Source organism: Cheilinus undulatus, linkage group 1, assembly GCF_018320785.1.
Source record: "Cheilinus undulatus linkage group 1, ASM1832078v1, whole genome shotgun sequence".
Classification (NCBI taxonomy): Eukaryota; Metazoa; Chordata; class Actinopteri; order Labriformes; family Labridae; genus Cheilinus; species Cheilinus undulatus.
Genome location: NC_054865.1, coordinates 14,033,184 through 14,051,960, shown reverse-complemented (window position 1 = coordinate 14,051,960; position 18,777 = coordinate 14,033,184). Strand labels below are relative to the sequence as shown.

General features: G+C 38.7%; 1 protein-coding gene across 1 annotated transcript in view; it reads right to left on the bottom strand.

Moving 5' to 3' along the window:
• Positions 1–18,777, bottom strand: part of ntrk3b (neurotrophic tyrosine kinase, receptor, type 3b) — a 420,803-nt gene that overhangs the window by 41,267 nt on the left and 360,759 nt on the right. Inside the window, exons 14-15 of the mRNA XM_041788625.1 lie at positions 14,809–14,981; positions 5,278–5,521 (exon numbers count right to left, since the gene is read on the bottom strand). Coding sequence (XP_041644559.1) covers positions 5,278–5,521; positions 14,809–14,981 — 417 coding nt within the window. The remainder of the gene's footprint in view (positions 1–5,277; positions 5,522–14,808; positions 14,982–18,777) is intronic.

The following is an 18,777-nucleotide window of genomic DNA, read 5'->3' as shown; positions in this document are numbered from 1 at the left end:
TAGGATGGTTTGACTCAGTATAATATGAGAGTAGTTCCACTGTAGTTCTATTAAAGGTTCGATCGAAGCAGTGTCTTGCTTGTCCCAAGTTTAATGTACTCAGACAAAGCCAGAATTTCAGTGTGAGACTGAAGAAATCACACACAAAGTATTAAATTTGAGTCCGACACTCATAATGCAGGAAAATGCCAGTGAATTTACAGTTCCCTCATAGGAAGCACAGCAAACATTTGCATGGTAGAATACAGGACAAATTAGTCCAAAATTAAAGTGAAAGTTTAAAATGAGTGACAGTTTGGATCATTTATGCACTATCTTCCTTATCAAATAGCCAATAAGTAGAATATCACAGTATAAACTGTGGTTATTTTATTTTATTTTGTTAAATAATGCTGCTTGTGAAAATAGAGTGGCTGGTAAAAAATGTTTGTGGCTGGTGTATTTTTGAAACCACCAGCCACAGTGACAAGTAGAAGACAAAGTTACACTCACTGGTCAGAACATGGGACACTGCACTTTGGTTTTGCAACATTTTTCTTTAAACACCGATGTAACGCTCCCAGTGTAACACTTTAGTTAGTTACCATGTTAACTGGTGGTGTAAGGTCATCCGTGTTTGTAGATGTCATCTTACAGAAGCCAATGAAAACAGAAGGAGTCTTTGTGAATGCTACTTTTTTATGTGAAAATATCTTCATCAGAAATAAAAAAAAAACTACACTGATAAAAACAGCCAGCTGCAGTCAGCTGAAAGTCACCAGTTTACACGGTGACTGGTTGAACTGAAAAAAAATATAATAAAAAGATCTCATTCTCAATATTTTCACAGGTTTAGAAGTTGACTTTGAAAACAGAATTTATTTTTGCCGGTGGGTATGAAGGACACATTTGTTTCTGCAGTGACAACAACATATGTGGATTATTTTGCACTTTGTTCACCGGTTTATCTTTAAAACTTTCAGCTGTTGTCTCTGCTGCTGTGTTGACTGTCAGCGCTGCTGTTCCACTCCTATCACACCCCTACCTGTGTATACTTCATCTCACATCTGCATCGCATCATTTTTTCAGGACATGCAAAACTGGAACATCACAGACTGTTGCAGGGGATGCTAGACAGCCATCATACTTAACAACTAGTATACCTCTGGCCATAGAACCATAAAAACATCAGGACTTAGCTTGCTTATGTAAAATTACAGCCCTTTTATTTTGTAGTGAAGCAATGCTATCAAAGACTGAACTCAGAAGAGAGAACCAATGCATTTATACCCCATTTACTGTAAAAGGAAGACTTGATGATGCAACATTTGCACAAGATAAAAGGCCTGAGATGTGCCATGGTTACCATGAAGCTGGCCTACATGAAGCTGCCACTGTCTGAACATTCAATTATTCTACACAAAGAGGTTGTAATGAGGCCTCAAGATTGAAGACAGGGTGTTTATATACCCTTTATGCTAAATCCATGAACCATAAGCTTTGAATATCATGTTTTGTAAGTGTGGCCGGAAAAAATTAACATACCATTAAATGGAATGTAAGGGACTCCAGAAAGGTCTTTGATATTCTATAACTCAAACAGTTTCATGTGCAAAAACAAAACCAAGAGCTACAGGAGCTGGTTTTAGACTGAGACAATGTTGGAGTTTATTCATATTAATACTACATTATGTAGCTGTTAAGTGTTGTCGGCTCTTTAAAGACTCCCAATGCTGCTGCTCTGCTCTGATCAGAGATCTTTGAACAGAATTATGCATGACCACTTTTAATAAAGTCCTGAGTGTCGATTTTCTGTTCCCACTGAAATGTCCTCATTTACGACCTGACATTTCTCAATCCACAGAGGGCCAAAACTGTGAGAAAGGTTGGATATACAGACACATAGTCAAACATCTCACTGAACCACACAGACGCACAGAACCTGCCATATTTCTCCATCTACACAAACAAAATATCCAGGTTTTAATAATAAATGCCCCTTGCAGATGGTGTGCAAAGAAGAGCTATGTTCCAAGCACTAAAAAACATCTCACTCAAATTTCCTTACAAATGATATCCTGTGTGCAGAGCTGCAGCACCCAGCAGGCAAGCATTTCATAACTGCTGGCGCTGCCCCCAGCTACAGTCTGCTCTGGCCCTGTTGCCATGCTGGGTAACACAATCAGGTGCACCTGAAGTCATTCCACAACACCATGCTATAGAAGAGATCCAGAAAAGTAGCAGCTATTACTTCATAATATCCATTTATTTCTTCAACAAAATGCAGAATTCTGCAGGCCAGGGGTTGCCGCCTCGTTTGCAGCATTCAGTGCTGCTAATCGTGTTAAACAGTGGAGAAGACATGAATGAGAAGCTAGATAAACAAGCCTCAAAGCATCAGGCTGCAGGCTCTGCAGGCTCATATCCATCCATAATGCTAAACCTCTGCATCCTCATATGGATGGATGAGGGCTAGTGTGAGGGCCCGGGGCTGCTCGCTAAATCTCCATAGAGAAGAAAAGATAGAAACAAAAACATAAATATAAAGACATAAACAAAAATGACCTGTGAGAGAGCCTTGTTTTTCACCCTTTAGATGGATCTTTTTAGTAAGCAGCCCAGGAGGATTTATTTAAGGCTGTTCTGGACCCAATTACAAGCAAAGTCAAATTCATTTTGAACAATTAAATTGTACTTTTGTTCACTAGAGGACTCCTCTAATTGTTGCACCATATGATCCCTAACTTAACATCTACAGGCAGAGGCGCACTGATGGCCAACTTTTCAACACTAAAAAGAAGATTTCTTTCAAGTCAGTATTTTCTTTAAGTGTTTTCAAGGCAAGGGGCCTATTTTACCCAAAAGCCAGGCATGCACTGAACAATTTAAAGTTAATGTAGACACAGTTTACTGAGTAGCACTTCTGGCTCTGCAGTCAGGTTGAATTTCAGATCAGTTGATCCCTGCAGTGTACGGGAGAACACGATAGCCAATCATGAATCAATCACCTGCTCCTGACTGAACAGATTAATTACCGGTGTTTTTGATAGTTTCTCACATAGTGATGGGCTGAGTTAACTTCAGCCTATACAAACTGCCAGTGTCTGCAAAGATGTCAAGAAAACATGTGCCTGTATGATGTGTCCTTCTTCTTTTGTCACCAAAGATAGATAAATGATAGTCACAACTGTTGTAACCTTGCTAGTTAGTTTGTGGTTGTTGGTGATGCTGAGTGTATATGAGAGACAGCAAGAGGGTTTCAGCAGGGTTTGTATTTGAGCTAACTGAATGAGACAAATACAAAGATGGGGATTTGACTTCAATCTCTTTCCCTATAAAGGAAAGTACAGATGGTTGGTTGTCAAGGGTCTACCCTGATTTAACTTGTACAGTGTCAGCACATTAATCAGGAGCTTCCAACAATTCTGTGTGAGCTGAAAAAACTGTTTTGTTTTTTTTTTAATTATACAGTAAATGCCTGGCTTAATAATTCAGAGTGGAGATTTTAAATGCTTCTATAGTGTTGCTTCCAAGGTTTAAAGTGATAAAGAAATTGTCTCAGAATGCTAACTGACTGACATCTGATAGCCTCCGCCCTCTACTGGCATGACTCTAAAGCTTATATGTGTTATGCCCTTTGTTGCCCCTTCCTAGTCAGACCCATTGATTTAGAGTCCAAATGACTGGATGCAAAGGCCACCTCTGTGTTTTTACGTAAATGCCCCATCCTGTCTTTTGTTTCCCATTGATTCCCTTGGTCCAATCAAGCACATGCCCCCATTCTTTTTGTGTAATCATTCCTGTTTCATCTCAATATTACATTCTTGTAGTACCTTTGCTCAGGGTCGACTGATGGACCAAGACGTGCTCTGTGTCCATCAGCTTACCAGTGTGTAGGCATTCTCAATAGATCACACCATCACAGATAACCCCAAGCTGGAATGAATGACTATTTCTTCAACATTAGCCACGTATCGCTGGCATTAGACCGAATTTTAAAATCCTAATAAGTGTCAAAAAAATGCTGACTGTGACCATTTTGCGTTGAATTATTAGAAAAAACAAGCATTAGTACAGGCAGACCTTAGACCATAGCCAAGCACTGCCATATAATTGAGATCAACTGATCTCTTGCAAGCCCTTATCAGCTGACGGTCAGCTGATTTGCTTCTAAGCATGCTATTGGTCAGTCACCCTCAAGCTGCTTTATGTAAACGTCTTTAGCCTGGCTCTTTGCTGCTCCCTCTGCAAGCTGCTTTTGCAACCTCCTCCACCCCAGCTCCTCCTTCATTCTGCATTTGACTTCATCAGAGCCATTCTGTTGTCCTTTATGTCCGCTGTGATCTGCTCTGTTTTTTTTTTTTTGGCTATTTTTCTCCCTGCTTCAGGCTTTCCTTTTTGGAAGAGCAAGAATGGAGCTGTTCCTGCTTGATGCTTTCCACGTACGCAAGTGGGGGGGGTGTCCCAGAACAGCCACACTGCCAAATATAAATAACAGCAATAAGTGCTAATGAAAAACTGTTAAGAAAGGAAAATGTTTATATCTGCAAATCATGTATGGATACAGTGTTTTTCTCATTCCTCTAAAGGGGGGTTGAGGAGATACAGAGTTTTGGCTTGACACCAGCGATATCTTATATATTTTATAACCATTTCACTTCTTTTTGACTGATTAGCACTTGAAAACCTTTGCTAACACTTTGGATAACACTTAAGCTAGGTAACATACACATACATCCAATAGCTAAATAAAATTAGCTTCATTCAGGAATTGGCTGAAAGCTAATATTGTCATTTGCTAATGTTAAGGCTTTTGCTCACCAAGGACATAAAAAACAAAACAAAACAGAGAACTGCATATAATTTGGAGGTAAATTTTTACCCACCTTTGAATTGAAATTAGATGCAGCGCGGAATTTCCAGATGAATTTATTACATCCTTAAAAACGATTACAACCCACAAGTCTGCAGTGATGTTCTTACTATTCACTGGTTAACTGAGATACATGACAAATGGGAAATAGAAATACTTAATAGTGTGGAAAAAATGTATCTGATACAATGGCCTTGAAGTAGTTGAAGTAAAGCTTTAGTCAACTCAAATAGTTGTTGTTTTTTTTTTTTTTTTTTTTTTTATAACTCAAACATGGCCTGTGTCTTGTGGACTTCTACCCAAAGTCTTTTGAGGATTCATCCAGAAATAATCAAACAACCCAAATGGAAAATTTTAAGATCTTTCTAAAATCCAGAGTTTCCGACAGATGGCCAGCATTAAGATGTAACAGTGTGAAGCCTTACCCTGTAGTAATCGCTGCTGTAGATATCCCTGGACATCCCAAAGTCTCCAATCTTGACCAGCAGACCGTTGCCCACCAGGCAGTTGCGGGTTGCCAGATCTCTGTGGACAAAGTGCTGTGAGGCCAGGTAGACCATGCCCGCGGCAATCTGGCTAGCGATGTGCAGCATCTGGGAAAGGCCCAACTCTCCGTTTGACTGCAGAGGCTGGCCGTCTACCAGGATCATGGCATCTGGGCCGTGGGCTCTGGGGTTACAAGAAAAAAGAAGCCATTAAATACTCACGCTGATTGATTGACAGAAACGCAACTGTAGAAGAGTCAAAAAGTCACTGAAGTGACCGGATCATTTCAGTTATGTGCAACTTTTAACTTTTTGTTTGCCCACATTAGAAACATAGCTTTATATCGTATTAGACAGTGTCTAAAGCAGTCTGACACGAGTACTGAGTTAAGTAGGTGTAAGTCTAATAGCATTGTCTGATTTTAAGCCTGATTTAGGACAGATTTTCCCTGTTTGTATGGCTGTTGTCTCCGGCATTTTTAAGCTCAGTTAACATCTGAAAATCTAGAGAGTAGCCAGCCTCATGCACCTCATTTATTAGTGCTAATTCATCTCTTAAAAGTTAGATGCAGACTTTAACCTGACTGCCTCTTTAAAAAGTAACCCAAAGCTCCTTACAGCAATAAAAAGCCCTTGTACTGTAAGTGCTGCTGCTTTTTGCTACCCTTTGAGAATAATTAGTGAAATAAAGTGGGACTATTTGAAAAATTAAAAGATTAACCATGACCTGCAAGAATTTATTTACAAAGAAGAAAAACTGTAAGTGTCCACACTGTTTTACATTAATTATGAGGCTCTTAAAAGAGTCCTTAGTGGCTTTGTCTTGCATTGTATCAGACACAGTTGCCAACTTTCTACAGTGTTCCTCTCTTCAGTCTGAGATTGGCAACGCTTTCACTTATTTATATAGGGGGGTTATTATTTTCCAAACTATGTACCAAAATCCAACATCATGTCGAGTCAATACTAAGGAATAGCCATGCCTGCATTTTTGTTTCATTTGGATTTTGAGCTTGGAGCAGAGCCAATTAAAAAAAAGATCTTCAATATCCTGAGTAACTGGAGAAGATGTGATGGCGCCCTGATGTGCGAAAGAATAAGAAATTGCACTCTTGGATGTCACTAGGGTATACAAAACATGATTTAGTGCCGTCTAGGGTGCTCTTTTCATTGGATAGGATGTGTTAAGACATGCACAGTTTGGCAAAGCATGACAGAACAGCCCACCATTGGTTGTCATCGCCCATGTAACATCCATTGTAAAAAAACATCATTATAGCAAATGCTAATCTAGCAGCAGAACAATGTAGCGTCATTACAACAGCAAAATGTGGGGGGAAAAGTAAGTGGCTACGATTTTTTGTTCAAAAGTAATTTAACTTTTTATAACCTATGTCTCTTCTTGTCATATAAGTCAGTCTCAGAGGGTTAAGGTTCCCTTTCAGTGGATGAATGATAAAGTGCCCTCCAGGATTGACTAAGTAGTTGATAAAGCCTTGTCTGTTTTATTACAGAGGTACAAACATAATACAAATGTTTAATTCTAACCAAAGAGACCCACTGTTCCTCTCTAAATGCTAGAACATTCTTTGTGCGCTGTAACCCACTGCATACAACAGGTGCCCTTTTCTTTTTGCCCCTGCCCCTCAATCATCCTGAGTCTGCCTCTGGTCTCTTTAAAGTTTTAGCTTGTGCTGGGGAAAGTTGCTGTAACAGCGTCTGCCTGGTTCAGTGATGTTCAGATCTGACCAAGTCTAGAAACCCATCAGCACTGATGACGATACAATCACAGGGCAAAAAAGCAACTTTTCTGTGCTCTTTGGGTAATCAGCATTAAACAACAAAATACACATAATGTCTTCCTTTACCTCTGTTCTTCATTGTTTAGCAATCTGAGAATCAATAAGGCAGTTTGACTTGAGAGATGACATCTATGAGTAGACTATTAGCTGCTATTGGGTGCCAGTTTCTGTTTAAATGGACTGTTTAAAGCTTCATTGTCATCAGGAGAATGCTGATTGGATTAAAGAGTGCATTGCGGTGGATTGCACACCACCTCTTTAGTGTTAAACAAAGGCTGCTGGCTGATACCTGCTGAGACACTTGTGGATAATACTTCTCGAAACAACAGAAACCATAATGCCAATGACAACAATAAGCTATGCGCCCTTAGGTTCTGTACTCCTGTTGAATCAGTTGCCATTTATAGTGCATATTGTAAACCCAAGGCAGGATATTTATTCCTGTTACGCCTTGCTTGCAATACGGGTTCCTCTTTTTTATTAATTTGCACATCTTCATGTTGGGGCCTCTCAAAAATGAGCCAGTGAAACAGTATTTATTTAAATATACAAGCATACTCCAAAAAGCCTTCTTTCTCATGATGCCTTGGATGCTGTTGACTAGAACTTCCTGTTTAATCAGTCTTTTTTCATGTCTGTTTGAGTGATGCAACCTATGCCAATCAGTATTCTGGAAATGCTACCCTCTCAGCCAATCAGAGATCTCTTTGAAGTGAGTGGACACATTACAGGACGTACGATTGCACCACCAGGAGTCCTAATGTTTGAAAAAGTGCCACAGAGGTACCCTTTTGGATGTCCAATATATAACACATGATGAAGTACCCTTCAGGGTGCCCTCCCAGTGGGATATATATGACAAAGTGCAATTCAGGGAGCCCTTTTAATGAGAAAGGCATGATGAAGTGCCCTCTAGGGTGCCCTTCAAATAGACGAAATATGGTAGTGTCCTCTAGGCTGACCCTTCAAGGACAAGACTTGGCCGAGTGCACCCTAGGGTGCCTCTTTATTAGACACAGACATGTAAAGTGCCATCTAGGATGCCTTTGGGTGGGAAAGTTCAACCTAGTGTACACTTCAAAAAGAAAAAAAACTTGACATGGGTTTCTAACCCTTTCTAATCCTACAGATGTACACTACATAATGTGGTCACTGGTGCACAGCACTGATCATATACCAGTTTAATGCAGAGTGAAGATGAAACATAAGGATACTTTTTCAAACTTTATAAAGTATAATTTAATCTTAGAGAGTTCTGGCATCACATAAAGTAGATATTTATTGTTTTAAGTTTAACAACTTTATCAGAATAAACTCACTGAGCTCCATGGTTGGTTACTGTACAGAATGCAAATAAAATGACAGCCTCAGTTATCCAATCTAATAACACAGATGCATCCACGCATGCAGAAACAGCAAAGAAAGAATAAATTATTAAATGGATCATCCAAAGTAATACCACTGATGATCAACTATGTCAAATAATTCTAGCTATGTATAAATAAATGATTGTCCCTCCTCTCTTTCATACTATATATTTGAAATAATCTAAAAGGGCGACAGGTTTGAGGTGATTCAGCTGTACAGCTCATCATCAGGTCATGACGCCGCTCAGACTAACGCTGTGAAGGGAAGGATTTCTCATTTGATAAATCATCCTCCTCTGGCCTTGTGTCTTGTCTCTGCATCAGTTTGTGTGGGTCCCAAGGAGACACAAAATCGGTTGAGTAAAAGCTTAGGTAACCCTCTTGGTTTGGCCCAAATTAATCAATCTAAGACACTTTAACCTTGAAAAGCAGATGGACTGGCCAGATTCTATCTCTCTCATTAAGCAGATTCATCTTACAAAGCTCCAATCTGAAACAGTTTATTCCAGCTCTGTAAAAAGAGCTGACCAATCAGCATCTTTAGAGGAGAATCACGCGGTATTAATGGGCGAGGTTTAGATGTACTGGAAGCCAACAGCAATGGCTGCTGCTAGTTTAACGTTTAGCATAGATGTAGCTCTAAAATAGTGGCAGTTTTAACAGAACTGGACCACATTTATTTACTAAATAAAAAGCAAAGGACAGCATTGAAAGCTTTTCTCTGCGGAGAAGATGTTTTTGCACTTCTCACTAATGGCCTCAGCATGAGTTTTATCCACCAACAAGCTCCACAATTTGTAAACAACGATACTGCCAGCATGCCAGGCTCAGGCTGCTATTGGAGCAGTGCATGCTTATTACCTCATTTTGTCCAGTGCTTTGATTGGCCCATATTCAATATGGACAGAATGTTTGTCCAATCATCTTTCAAGAAGTTTATGGAAAAGTCCCACCCTTCCCAAATGCTTTCTATGGGATATGCAATGGATACATAAGACAGTCTATCCGTCATGTTAGGTAAAAAACACTCAACACCGAACCACCAAGTCTGTGGTCTTAAATGCACTTGATGATGTGTATTTACTAATTATCCAAGACACCAGCATTGTTATTTCATGGATGAATTTTCATGATGGAAAACTGGTTTGAAGAGTGAAAACATCTTCTGTGGTGTGAGCTATGTGCAATGGATTTTGGGAGAATTTGCAGAATGAGGCTGGAAGGTGTTGCCACCATGATTATGATAGTCTTTGATTTTTCAGTATCTATTTTTAGTTCATTGTATCTTTCTTTTCAGTTTCGGTTTCATTTTAATTACTTGCTGTTGCTGATTTGTTAGTTTAGTTTCTATAAAGTAAAAATGCTTAACTTTATAGATTAGTTTTTGTCAGCTTAAATGTTAGTTTTCACTTTTTAGTAATATGATATACTTGTCAGGGATGACCTTTTTGATTTTCTTTATTCAAATTTGATATTTAAATACAATTTAAGATCTCTAAAATATCATTGTGTAGGGTTTTGACCAATCAAATCATGCCATTTTACACTCTCCATCTGGGTGGCTGGGCAATGTTGAGGTGGCCATTATATTTATTTGAATGCTAGAGATTCAATTTTATTGGATATAGTTGTAAATCATGAAAATGCATGCTAAGTGCTCATATGTGCACATAAACTTTATGACACTCCTGCAAAAGTCCAAGAGTCAATATCCCAGTGTGCCTTTATACTTCTTTTCTGATTTCTGCACTGAACAAGCTCCTCCAGTTGTACATCACTATGTCACAAAACATAAAGGACGTGTCAGTCTCTATGCCTATATCAAAGACATCACCTAAGGATATTTTGTCTCTAATTTTATTCTTATTTTAGTTAGTTTTTCTAAGCACACAATACATTTTTAGTGATTCTTTTGTTTTTCTGTAAAACATGTTATTTTAGTTCCAGTTAACCAAAATGACTCTTACACATTTGTTAGAATTAGTTATTTTGTTAGTTTTAACCAACAAAAACTAGATTTAGTTAGTAATAACTGTGGTTACCACTTGAAAAATCTTTTCTCCTTAATATTACACTTCTTTTTTAGTAAATATACTTTATTGAGTTATTTCTTATTAGAAAGACTGTTCATGGGTGCTGGGTTTAGTTCAGTGAGTAGAGCAGGCGTATATATACAGAGGCTATCACACAGGTCATGGGATTGATTCCTGGTCTCAAGGCTGTTTGGTGTGCCCCCCCTCCACCATCCTCTCTGACTACGTTTGCTGTCTCTCTTCAGCTGCCCTGTCCAAATAAAGGCTGATAAAGCTCCAAAAATAATCTTGAAATGTTTTTTATTAAAATGACCCCTCAGTTAAAAAAGGAAGCAATGAAGATGGAAAGAGCACAGTAATCTGTCACATTCCATCTTGAGCAGATTCAGTGAGGCCGTACCATTAGAGGAGAAACAGCAGGGTGGACTCATCCCGTCCCTAAATCCCCATCAGATGTACTAACCGAGGCATAATTGGGGGCAGACAGTGTGAGCTGGCAGGGCCAAACAGTTCTGCCTAAATGTGTTTGAGGCTCCCACTGTGGGTTTGCACCTGGGACCTCTTGCACTTCTTTTTTAATGCCAGTGCAACTCCTGTTTCACAACATGATGAATTATCAGAAAACTTAGGCAATAAAAGAACAGAAAATTTAACAACCAGGCAGGTTTTTCACCATGATTACAACATGAAACTTTGAACTAAGGTTTTGGTCATAATTTAAGTAAGAGCAAATTTTGTTTTTCTCCCCTAGCCTCAATTTTACAGCATTCAGTGTAAACTTGTTTGCCATAATTCAACTTTTTTGTAGCGACGCTCTGCCTTGGTCTTCATCTTTTGTGTTTCCATCTTTATTTGACTTCACACACATCTTGTAGCGACTGAATAAGTGCATGTAACCTCACTTTTATCTGAAGGTTGAACTGGACTCGCACATCTGATACTCTGTTCATTCTTATGATTCTCCACACATCTCATTTGTTAAATGTGACCAACAGGACCAATAGACCAAAAATCAGCCTCGTCTTGCACCTTGCATGAAAGAATTTCATCATTCGCGACATTGCCTTTCATTTCAGGAACGATTTCCCAACAGAAAGTCTTCACGCACTCTTGACTCCATGCTCATTCTCTCACACATACACTCCCTCTGAATCGTAACATGTCATCTTTTTTTTAACTCTTTCTCAAACTTCAGGCACAATAAAGACCCCACACATGCACGCTGCTGTCAGCAGACATGAAACAACACACTTCTATCACAGTCTTCTCTGTGCACGTTGACATCAAGCACAGTGAGGCTTCCCATTACCAAAGCGCTTTCTGTACCGTCATCTTGTCGCTTTTGTTAAGGCTTATCAGAGGTCACTTCCCCCGGTGCAGTCTGACATTACGGAACAAAAGCGCTATAGCTCTCATATTTGCTAACCCAGAAACTGTGAGCCTGGCTGGATATGGGATCTGCAGCAGGAAGCTGACAAAAGAATGAAAGTTTTGTGGCACTTTATTGAAGTTTTTATATTGACAAATTGTCAGCCATAGGCAGAGTATGACTCATGCAGATTTTAACATGGATAAGCAAGCCCAGTTCAGCTCTTATATATGGTAACAAAACACATCCAAGCTCATAGTGGTGCAATAAATGACAGTAGTTTCACTTTTAAACCTCTTTTCCAGCAGGCAGGGGCTTGAACAAGGGAGCCCAAGGCCACCCATTAGTGGGATAAAGGGGAGAGCTTTGAGGGAGCCAGCCAACCTAGGGACTCACGGAGGTCAGCAAAATCATACTTCATTGTTAAGCCATGATAACCACAGTTTTCATCTTAACCTGAGCAAAACCATTATTATCAATGTTACAAAGACATTGCTTGATTAATTCATTCATTTTGACAATATATTCTTCTTAAAAAATAAACCCATTAAAACAGAATTACCTCTTTAGTGGTAAATTTAACAATGTGAATCAGCACACTGAACTATAGGATTAGGCAGGTAATGTCAACTTTGTAGATAGGCCATAATATGCACCAACACCAGGAAGCCAGAAAATAAAGTAGAAGAATCTGAGACAAATTTAATCGAAAAAAGTGGATAATTATGAAATTAGACAAAACTGGGTGAAGAGTGGCAAAAAAAAGTCACTAAATTTGGCAAAAAGTGACCAAAGAATGGCTAAAATTAGCAGCAAAATTAAAGCAGCAAAAATTGGTTAACAGTGGCAACAAAAAAGGTAAAAAAAAACAAACAAAAAAAAAAAAAAAAAGAAAAATTGCTTAACTGTTGTAAAGACAAGTGGCAGAGTGGGCCACAGATGGCATAAAAGTGGCAAGAAAATAGGGATTGAAATTAGCAAAAGGAAGTGGCAGACATTGCAGCAAAAGCAGAAAAAGTGGGTTTCAGGGGCAAAAAGAAGTGACGAAATTTGGTGAAATGAGGCAAAAATGAGCAAAAATGGGTTTAGAGTGACAAAGTGGGGTTAAAAAACAACAAAAAGAAAACTGGTTAATTATGGTAAAGAGATTTGTGAAGAAAAAAAAGGCCAATGTTGTTTTTTATAAATAGTGTTGAAAATGGGCAAAAAGTGGCAAAAACAGGTTATGGAGGCAAGGAAGTGGAAAACAAGGGCAAAAGACAGAAAAATGTGTTAAAAGCAGTAAAAGGAACTGGCAAAAATGGCTAGTAAAATAAATGAAATGGATTTTAAATGAAAAATTGAGTGAAGTAGCAACATTGCGTAAAAAGCAGCAAAAAGTGCCCCCCCCCCAAAAAAAAAGTAAAAATTGATAAAAGGTGGTAATATTGTGACGAAGTGGGCAATAGGTTGAAAGTGGCAAAGTGAAATTAAAAAACAAGTAAACTGTTTATATTTGGCAAAGAGAACTGGCAAAATGGGCAAAAATGGGCAAAAAGTTCAAACACAAGGGCTAAAAAGCTACAAAAAATGAAGTTTAGAAGTGGCAAAAAGAAGTGAGAAAAGTGGATAGAAAAAGTGTTGAAATGGGTTAAAAAGTAACACAGTTAAATCATTTCAGCATTGGAACAGAGTAATAGTTTGACACACCTTTCAGCGCAGGATGCTAGCTCCAATGCTGCTGATTCAACACACACACATATTGACATTATTCATAAATCACAGCTGGGAGGGCTCGTTCACTGGATTTTTCAGGGTATCAGACAATTCTGTGAGCAGGCCTGGGTAGGCTATCGGTCTTTCACTCATAAATACACACAACAGTGAAGAATGGAAACCATAAAAGTCTGATAATGTGAAATTTAGATTATTATTCAGAGAGATTTCCTTTCCATGTACTATATTGAATAATACAGTTTAGCTTTATGCTTGAATGGATTTTATGTTGAATAGAAAACTTGAACACTCACAGCAACACATTTTACTCAGAGTACCTCCATTGTCAGAGAATCAAAAGAATTTAGACAAACTAATAAATTTAACCACATTTTTTTCATACTTGGATGGAAACCCTTCACAGTCATAACTGCCTGACATCTGGAGCTCACTGACATCAAATTCTGAGTTTTCTTCCTGGAGATGCTTTATAAGACTTTAAGTGCATCAGTCTGAGTCCACACTTGTTGACCTTAATGCCAAAATAAAATCAAGCTGTGATGCAGCTGTCACGCAGGCGCCATGCACCCAATCTGAAACAGCTGTAACAGCCCCAGTTGTCGCTCTGATGCTTGCTGACAGTCCAGGATTGAGCTAAAGATCATGCAGCAGATTCACTTCAGACTGAGCTGACAGTCTCAGCAACTATGGAGGCCCTGCTGTAGACTGAGCTGTTAGCCTTGGCTATGAGTTAGCCAATCACCTTAATGGCAGCTCTGCTGGGCTAGCTATTCTCTGGCTTCTCCTCTGGTTGTTTGCAAGTTGACATCTTCACATTCTGTCTGAGTTTTAATGATTTTTTTAAACATATTTGTAAATGCCCTAAAGGTTACAGGATATTTCAATTCAACCAATATTTCAAACTCATTGCAGTGAGATTTTTCAGGTGTTAGGGGATTACATGCTCTTCTTTCTCCCTACAAACTTTGCCTGTACCATCAGCACACTGGTCACCACTCTAATCTATAAGTGTAACCACTGACCTGGTTGAAAAGGCCTCTATTACATGGTAAACACAGACATGCACACATTGATTAAACACATGGCCTCTCTAGCTCTCGCCTGTCTGTACTTCTAATTGTCTCTTCCAGCAACAGCCTGGTAAATTAAGGTTAAATTGACTTCACCTTCACTGAAGAACTGACCTGAGGAATTTGTTGAGGTCTCCATGCTTCATGTATTCGAACACCATGATGAGAGGGTCTCCGTCTACACACACTCCATAGAATTTAACAATGTGGTCGTGCTGCAGGTTGGTCAGCAGCTCTGCCTCCCTCTGGAAATCCTTCCTAGCAGATAGGTTGGGATCCTTCAGGGTCTGAAAGGAAAATGGAAAATTTCTGGGTTACATGTGAAGAAATATCCCAACCTAGAATCAATTTGTCTCATTAAAATACAAGTGCATCTAAAAAAAATTGAGGTTTCCCCCTGGGATTTTATTCAAGAAGTTAAACTTCCATATATGCTAGATTTATCTGATATAACATGAAATATTTCATGCCTTTCTTTGTTTCAGTGTTAATGATTACGGCTAACAGCTCACATCTACCATTTCAAAATATTACAGTATCACAAAACATCGATCAAAAAGATGATTTATGATACAGAAATGCTGACCTCCAGGAAACTTGTGCTCATTTATGCACACAGTAAATGGTTGGAGCTCTTTTTGAGCTTATAACTGCATTTATTTAGACTTAGACTTTATTTGTCATTCACATTTACACCAAACAGTGCACTTCTGAATCGAAATTTTGTTGCTTGGCTCCAGATAGTGCAGAGACAAAAACAGCAGCAATGTACATAATAAATAAGACATCCAAAATAAAAATATGGCAAAATATGACTTTCAAATACTGTATATAAAATATTTATAAAATATATTGAAATAATTATTTACATATATTGCACGATGTAGTTTTGTATGTGACGTGGCATGGAGCTGATCAGTCTGTAGCACTGCTGGGGTCTCATGAAGCCCAGGTTGCTCTGATAGCAGCCTTCAGCTCGTCTGTACTGTTGAGTCTGTCTCTCATCTTCCTCTTGACATTTCTCCAGAGATTCTCTATGGCAGTGGTTCCCAACCTTTTTTCTGTTGGGCCACCCGTCTTGTATCTTAGAAAAGCTAAGGACCACCGGGACCCACTTGGAAAAATTAAACATCAATTTTAATTGTTTTCATTAAGAATACCCCAACATAATATGCCTACATTGAATTGTTCTTGACAGAAAATCTATGTATAAACTATTATGACACTGTATTAGGGCAACTTTAGAAAAAAAAAATAATAATTCAAAAAACAAACCTAAAAATTCTCCAGCTAATATCATACATTTCAGAGGGAAAAATAGATTTTTTAAAAAAACTTTCAATTCTGTAAACATAAATGAATCAAAATGTATAATTTTTGAGATTATAAAGTCGAAACATTGAAGCCAAACCACTGTTATTAGTTTGGATTCTTCTACATTTCTTACTTTACACTGCTGTAAATTTATGGAACTAAAAACTTGAAATTTATGAATTTCTTATTTTAAAATTGAAGAGTTTTCAAACTCTGAAATTTCAAGGTTTTCTCCTAAATTTACAACTTTTTAGACTCTGAAATACTGAGATTTTCTTGTAAATATGCAACCTTAAAATCGCAAATAGTTTTATTTAATTTGAAAAAGCATTTTTTCTGCAATTATCTATCAGTTTTCTAGGGTGGTCCTAATACATTCATTATGCTACAAATCGTGTTTTGTTTTTTTTTTTTTTCTTAATATGCACGTCTAATTTTACAAATCAGAGTAGGCAGGGCCTTGCACCCTCCTAGGGGTGCCCGGACCCTAAGCTGGGAACCACTGCTGTACAGGGTTCAGGTCAGGCCAGTTGGCAGGCCAGTCAAACACAGTAATACCAGGTCAGCAAACCAGTTTCTGCTAGTTTTGGCTTCACTGTGGGCAGGTGCCAAGTCCTGCTGGAAAAGGAAATCAGTACTTCCATAAAGCTTCTCAGCAGATGGAAGCATGAAGGACTCTAAAATCTCCTGGACTTGTCTGAGTGTGGTGGATCTTGATCCACTTACTCCAGTCTAAGTCCACTCCTTGTGAAGTTCCCCTCAGTTCTTGAATCTGCTTTGTAGGCTAAAGGCTGAACTCATCCCTGCTGCTTGTTCATCTTTTCTTACCACACTTCCATGAATATGCTTTGATACAGCCTATGAGAACAGCTTGCTCTTTCAGCAGTGACTCTACGACTGACCCTCCTTGTAGAGGATGATTGTCCTCTGGACACATGTCAGATCAGCAGTCTTCTCCATGATTGTGGTTGTGTGCACTAAACCAGACTGAGAGAATGAAGGCTCAGAAAACCTTTGCAAAATGGCCTTTTCCACAATTTTCTAAGATTTTGAGGTTGTGGAATTTTTCATTTTTGTGAGTTCTAATCATACAGATTAAAACAAAAGTCTTGGAATATTTCAATTAGTTTGAGATGAAGCTATAATTTATAAAAGTCGAACTATTTGAAGTAAATCATAGGGGAAGGACAAACTTTACTGGTTTTTACATGATGGTTTCCGTTTTGAGATGCACTTGTACACTCCTGAGTTTAGCAACTTTAATGACTCTTTACATCAGTGTGTTAAGGTGTGTATGGAGGGTGAATATGATATGCATTAAGTAGTCAGAGGACTTAAACCCCTGATATAGATGCAGTTCTTTAACCATTTGGTTGACTATGAATTATGTTCTGTCGGTTTTACTCCAGAAATCATTGTAACTCCAGATCAGGATAGGGTGTTGGAAGAGTGGAGACAAAACAAGTTGATCTGATTGGTTAAAGGATAAGCAGGGGTGTCTAGCACACCTTAGAAGAGGAGCAAACATGAAATATTAAATCTCGATGGGATGTCAGCTGAAGCACAGTATCTGAAGACAAGAAATCAAATAACAGCAATACTGTGCCTTGTTGCAGCTTCTATTAGATGAAAAGACTTTTCAGCAAGAGGAAGAAAATACTGAAATCTGATTCTCTTGGTATCTTTGGCCTTGAGTTCTGCTGTCCCAGCCTCCTGCTGACGTAAAGATGGAAAGACCTTGAGATGGAAATACATTTACTCATATCTGCTGTTCCTGCAGCGAAGCGGCCGAGGTGGTTGAGATGTACGACGGAGTAGGTAAGATGGCCATAAAATTCTATTACCAAATCAAACTGCACTCTTAAGGAAATGTTTCTTGTCTGGGCGTCCCTCCAAAACAATACCTTCAAGTGCTCGACCACGATAAATCGAGGGAAAATGCTGCAATGAATTTTTCTTTTGTTGACCTATAAGTGAATTCAGAGAGTCTCTTTCAGCGTTATTGCAGACAAAAATATGTTCAGATGGAAACTAACATTGCATTGTGTTTCAGAAATAAAGATGACATTGGAGACGAGGCTTATTGTAGAGCAGATTAACCTTCATTTTTGTTAATCCTGTTGTGTTAGGAAAAGTGACAGCCAGACACTCCATCATCTTCATCCCAATTCTTCCAAGAGTTTCACCCTTTGTCAAGGTCAGCCTGATTTTTCTTCTTTTAGGTTTGCCCTCATATTCAGCATCGCCCTTATTCTCATTCATACACGTCCTCGTATTCACACTGGGAGCTGCCAAGCACAACTTAATGTAGAGCACTGTGAGAGTGCTGAGAGCCACCACACAGGGGCAATGCTTCCAAATCCTTTAAGCTCTTTAAAACAAAGCATCAGGTTCACTGGGGTTTCAACTTCCCTGCTCCCTTGGCTCATACTTGGACAGGTTTTGAATGTACAAAGACAGGTAGAGGATGGAGCGCTGGGCCTCAGATGGAAGCTCCCTCAGCTACCAATCAGAACACTTTTAACTATTTTTACCTGCATTGTGAGCTTAAAGCACCTTTGAATAAAGTATTCCCTCTTGATATTTTTATTTTTTGCCTGTTCCCACCGGTGACAAAGCCTCGAAAGTTAATGGAACCTTATAAAAAACGCTGTCATGTAGGGATATAGACTGACATTTTAAGACATATGATTTATCACTTTCTTAGCAGGGTGTGCAATGGAAAAAAATACTTCCATTCACTGTTAAACTAGTTCGCTATACTGTGCA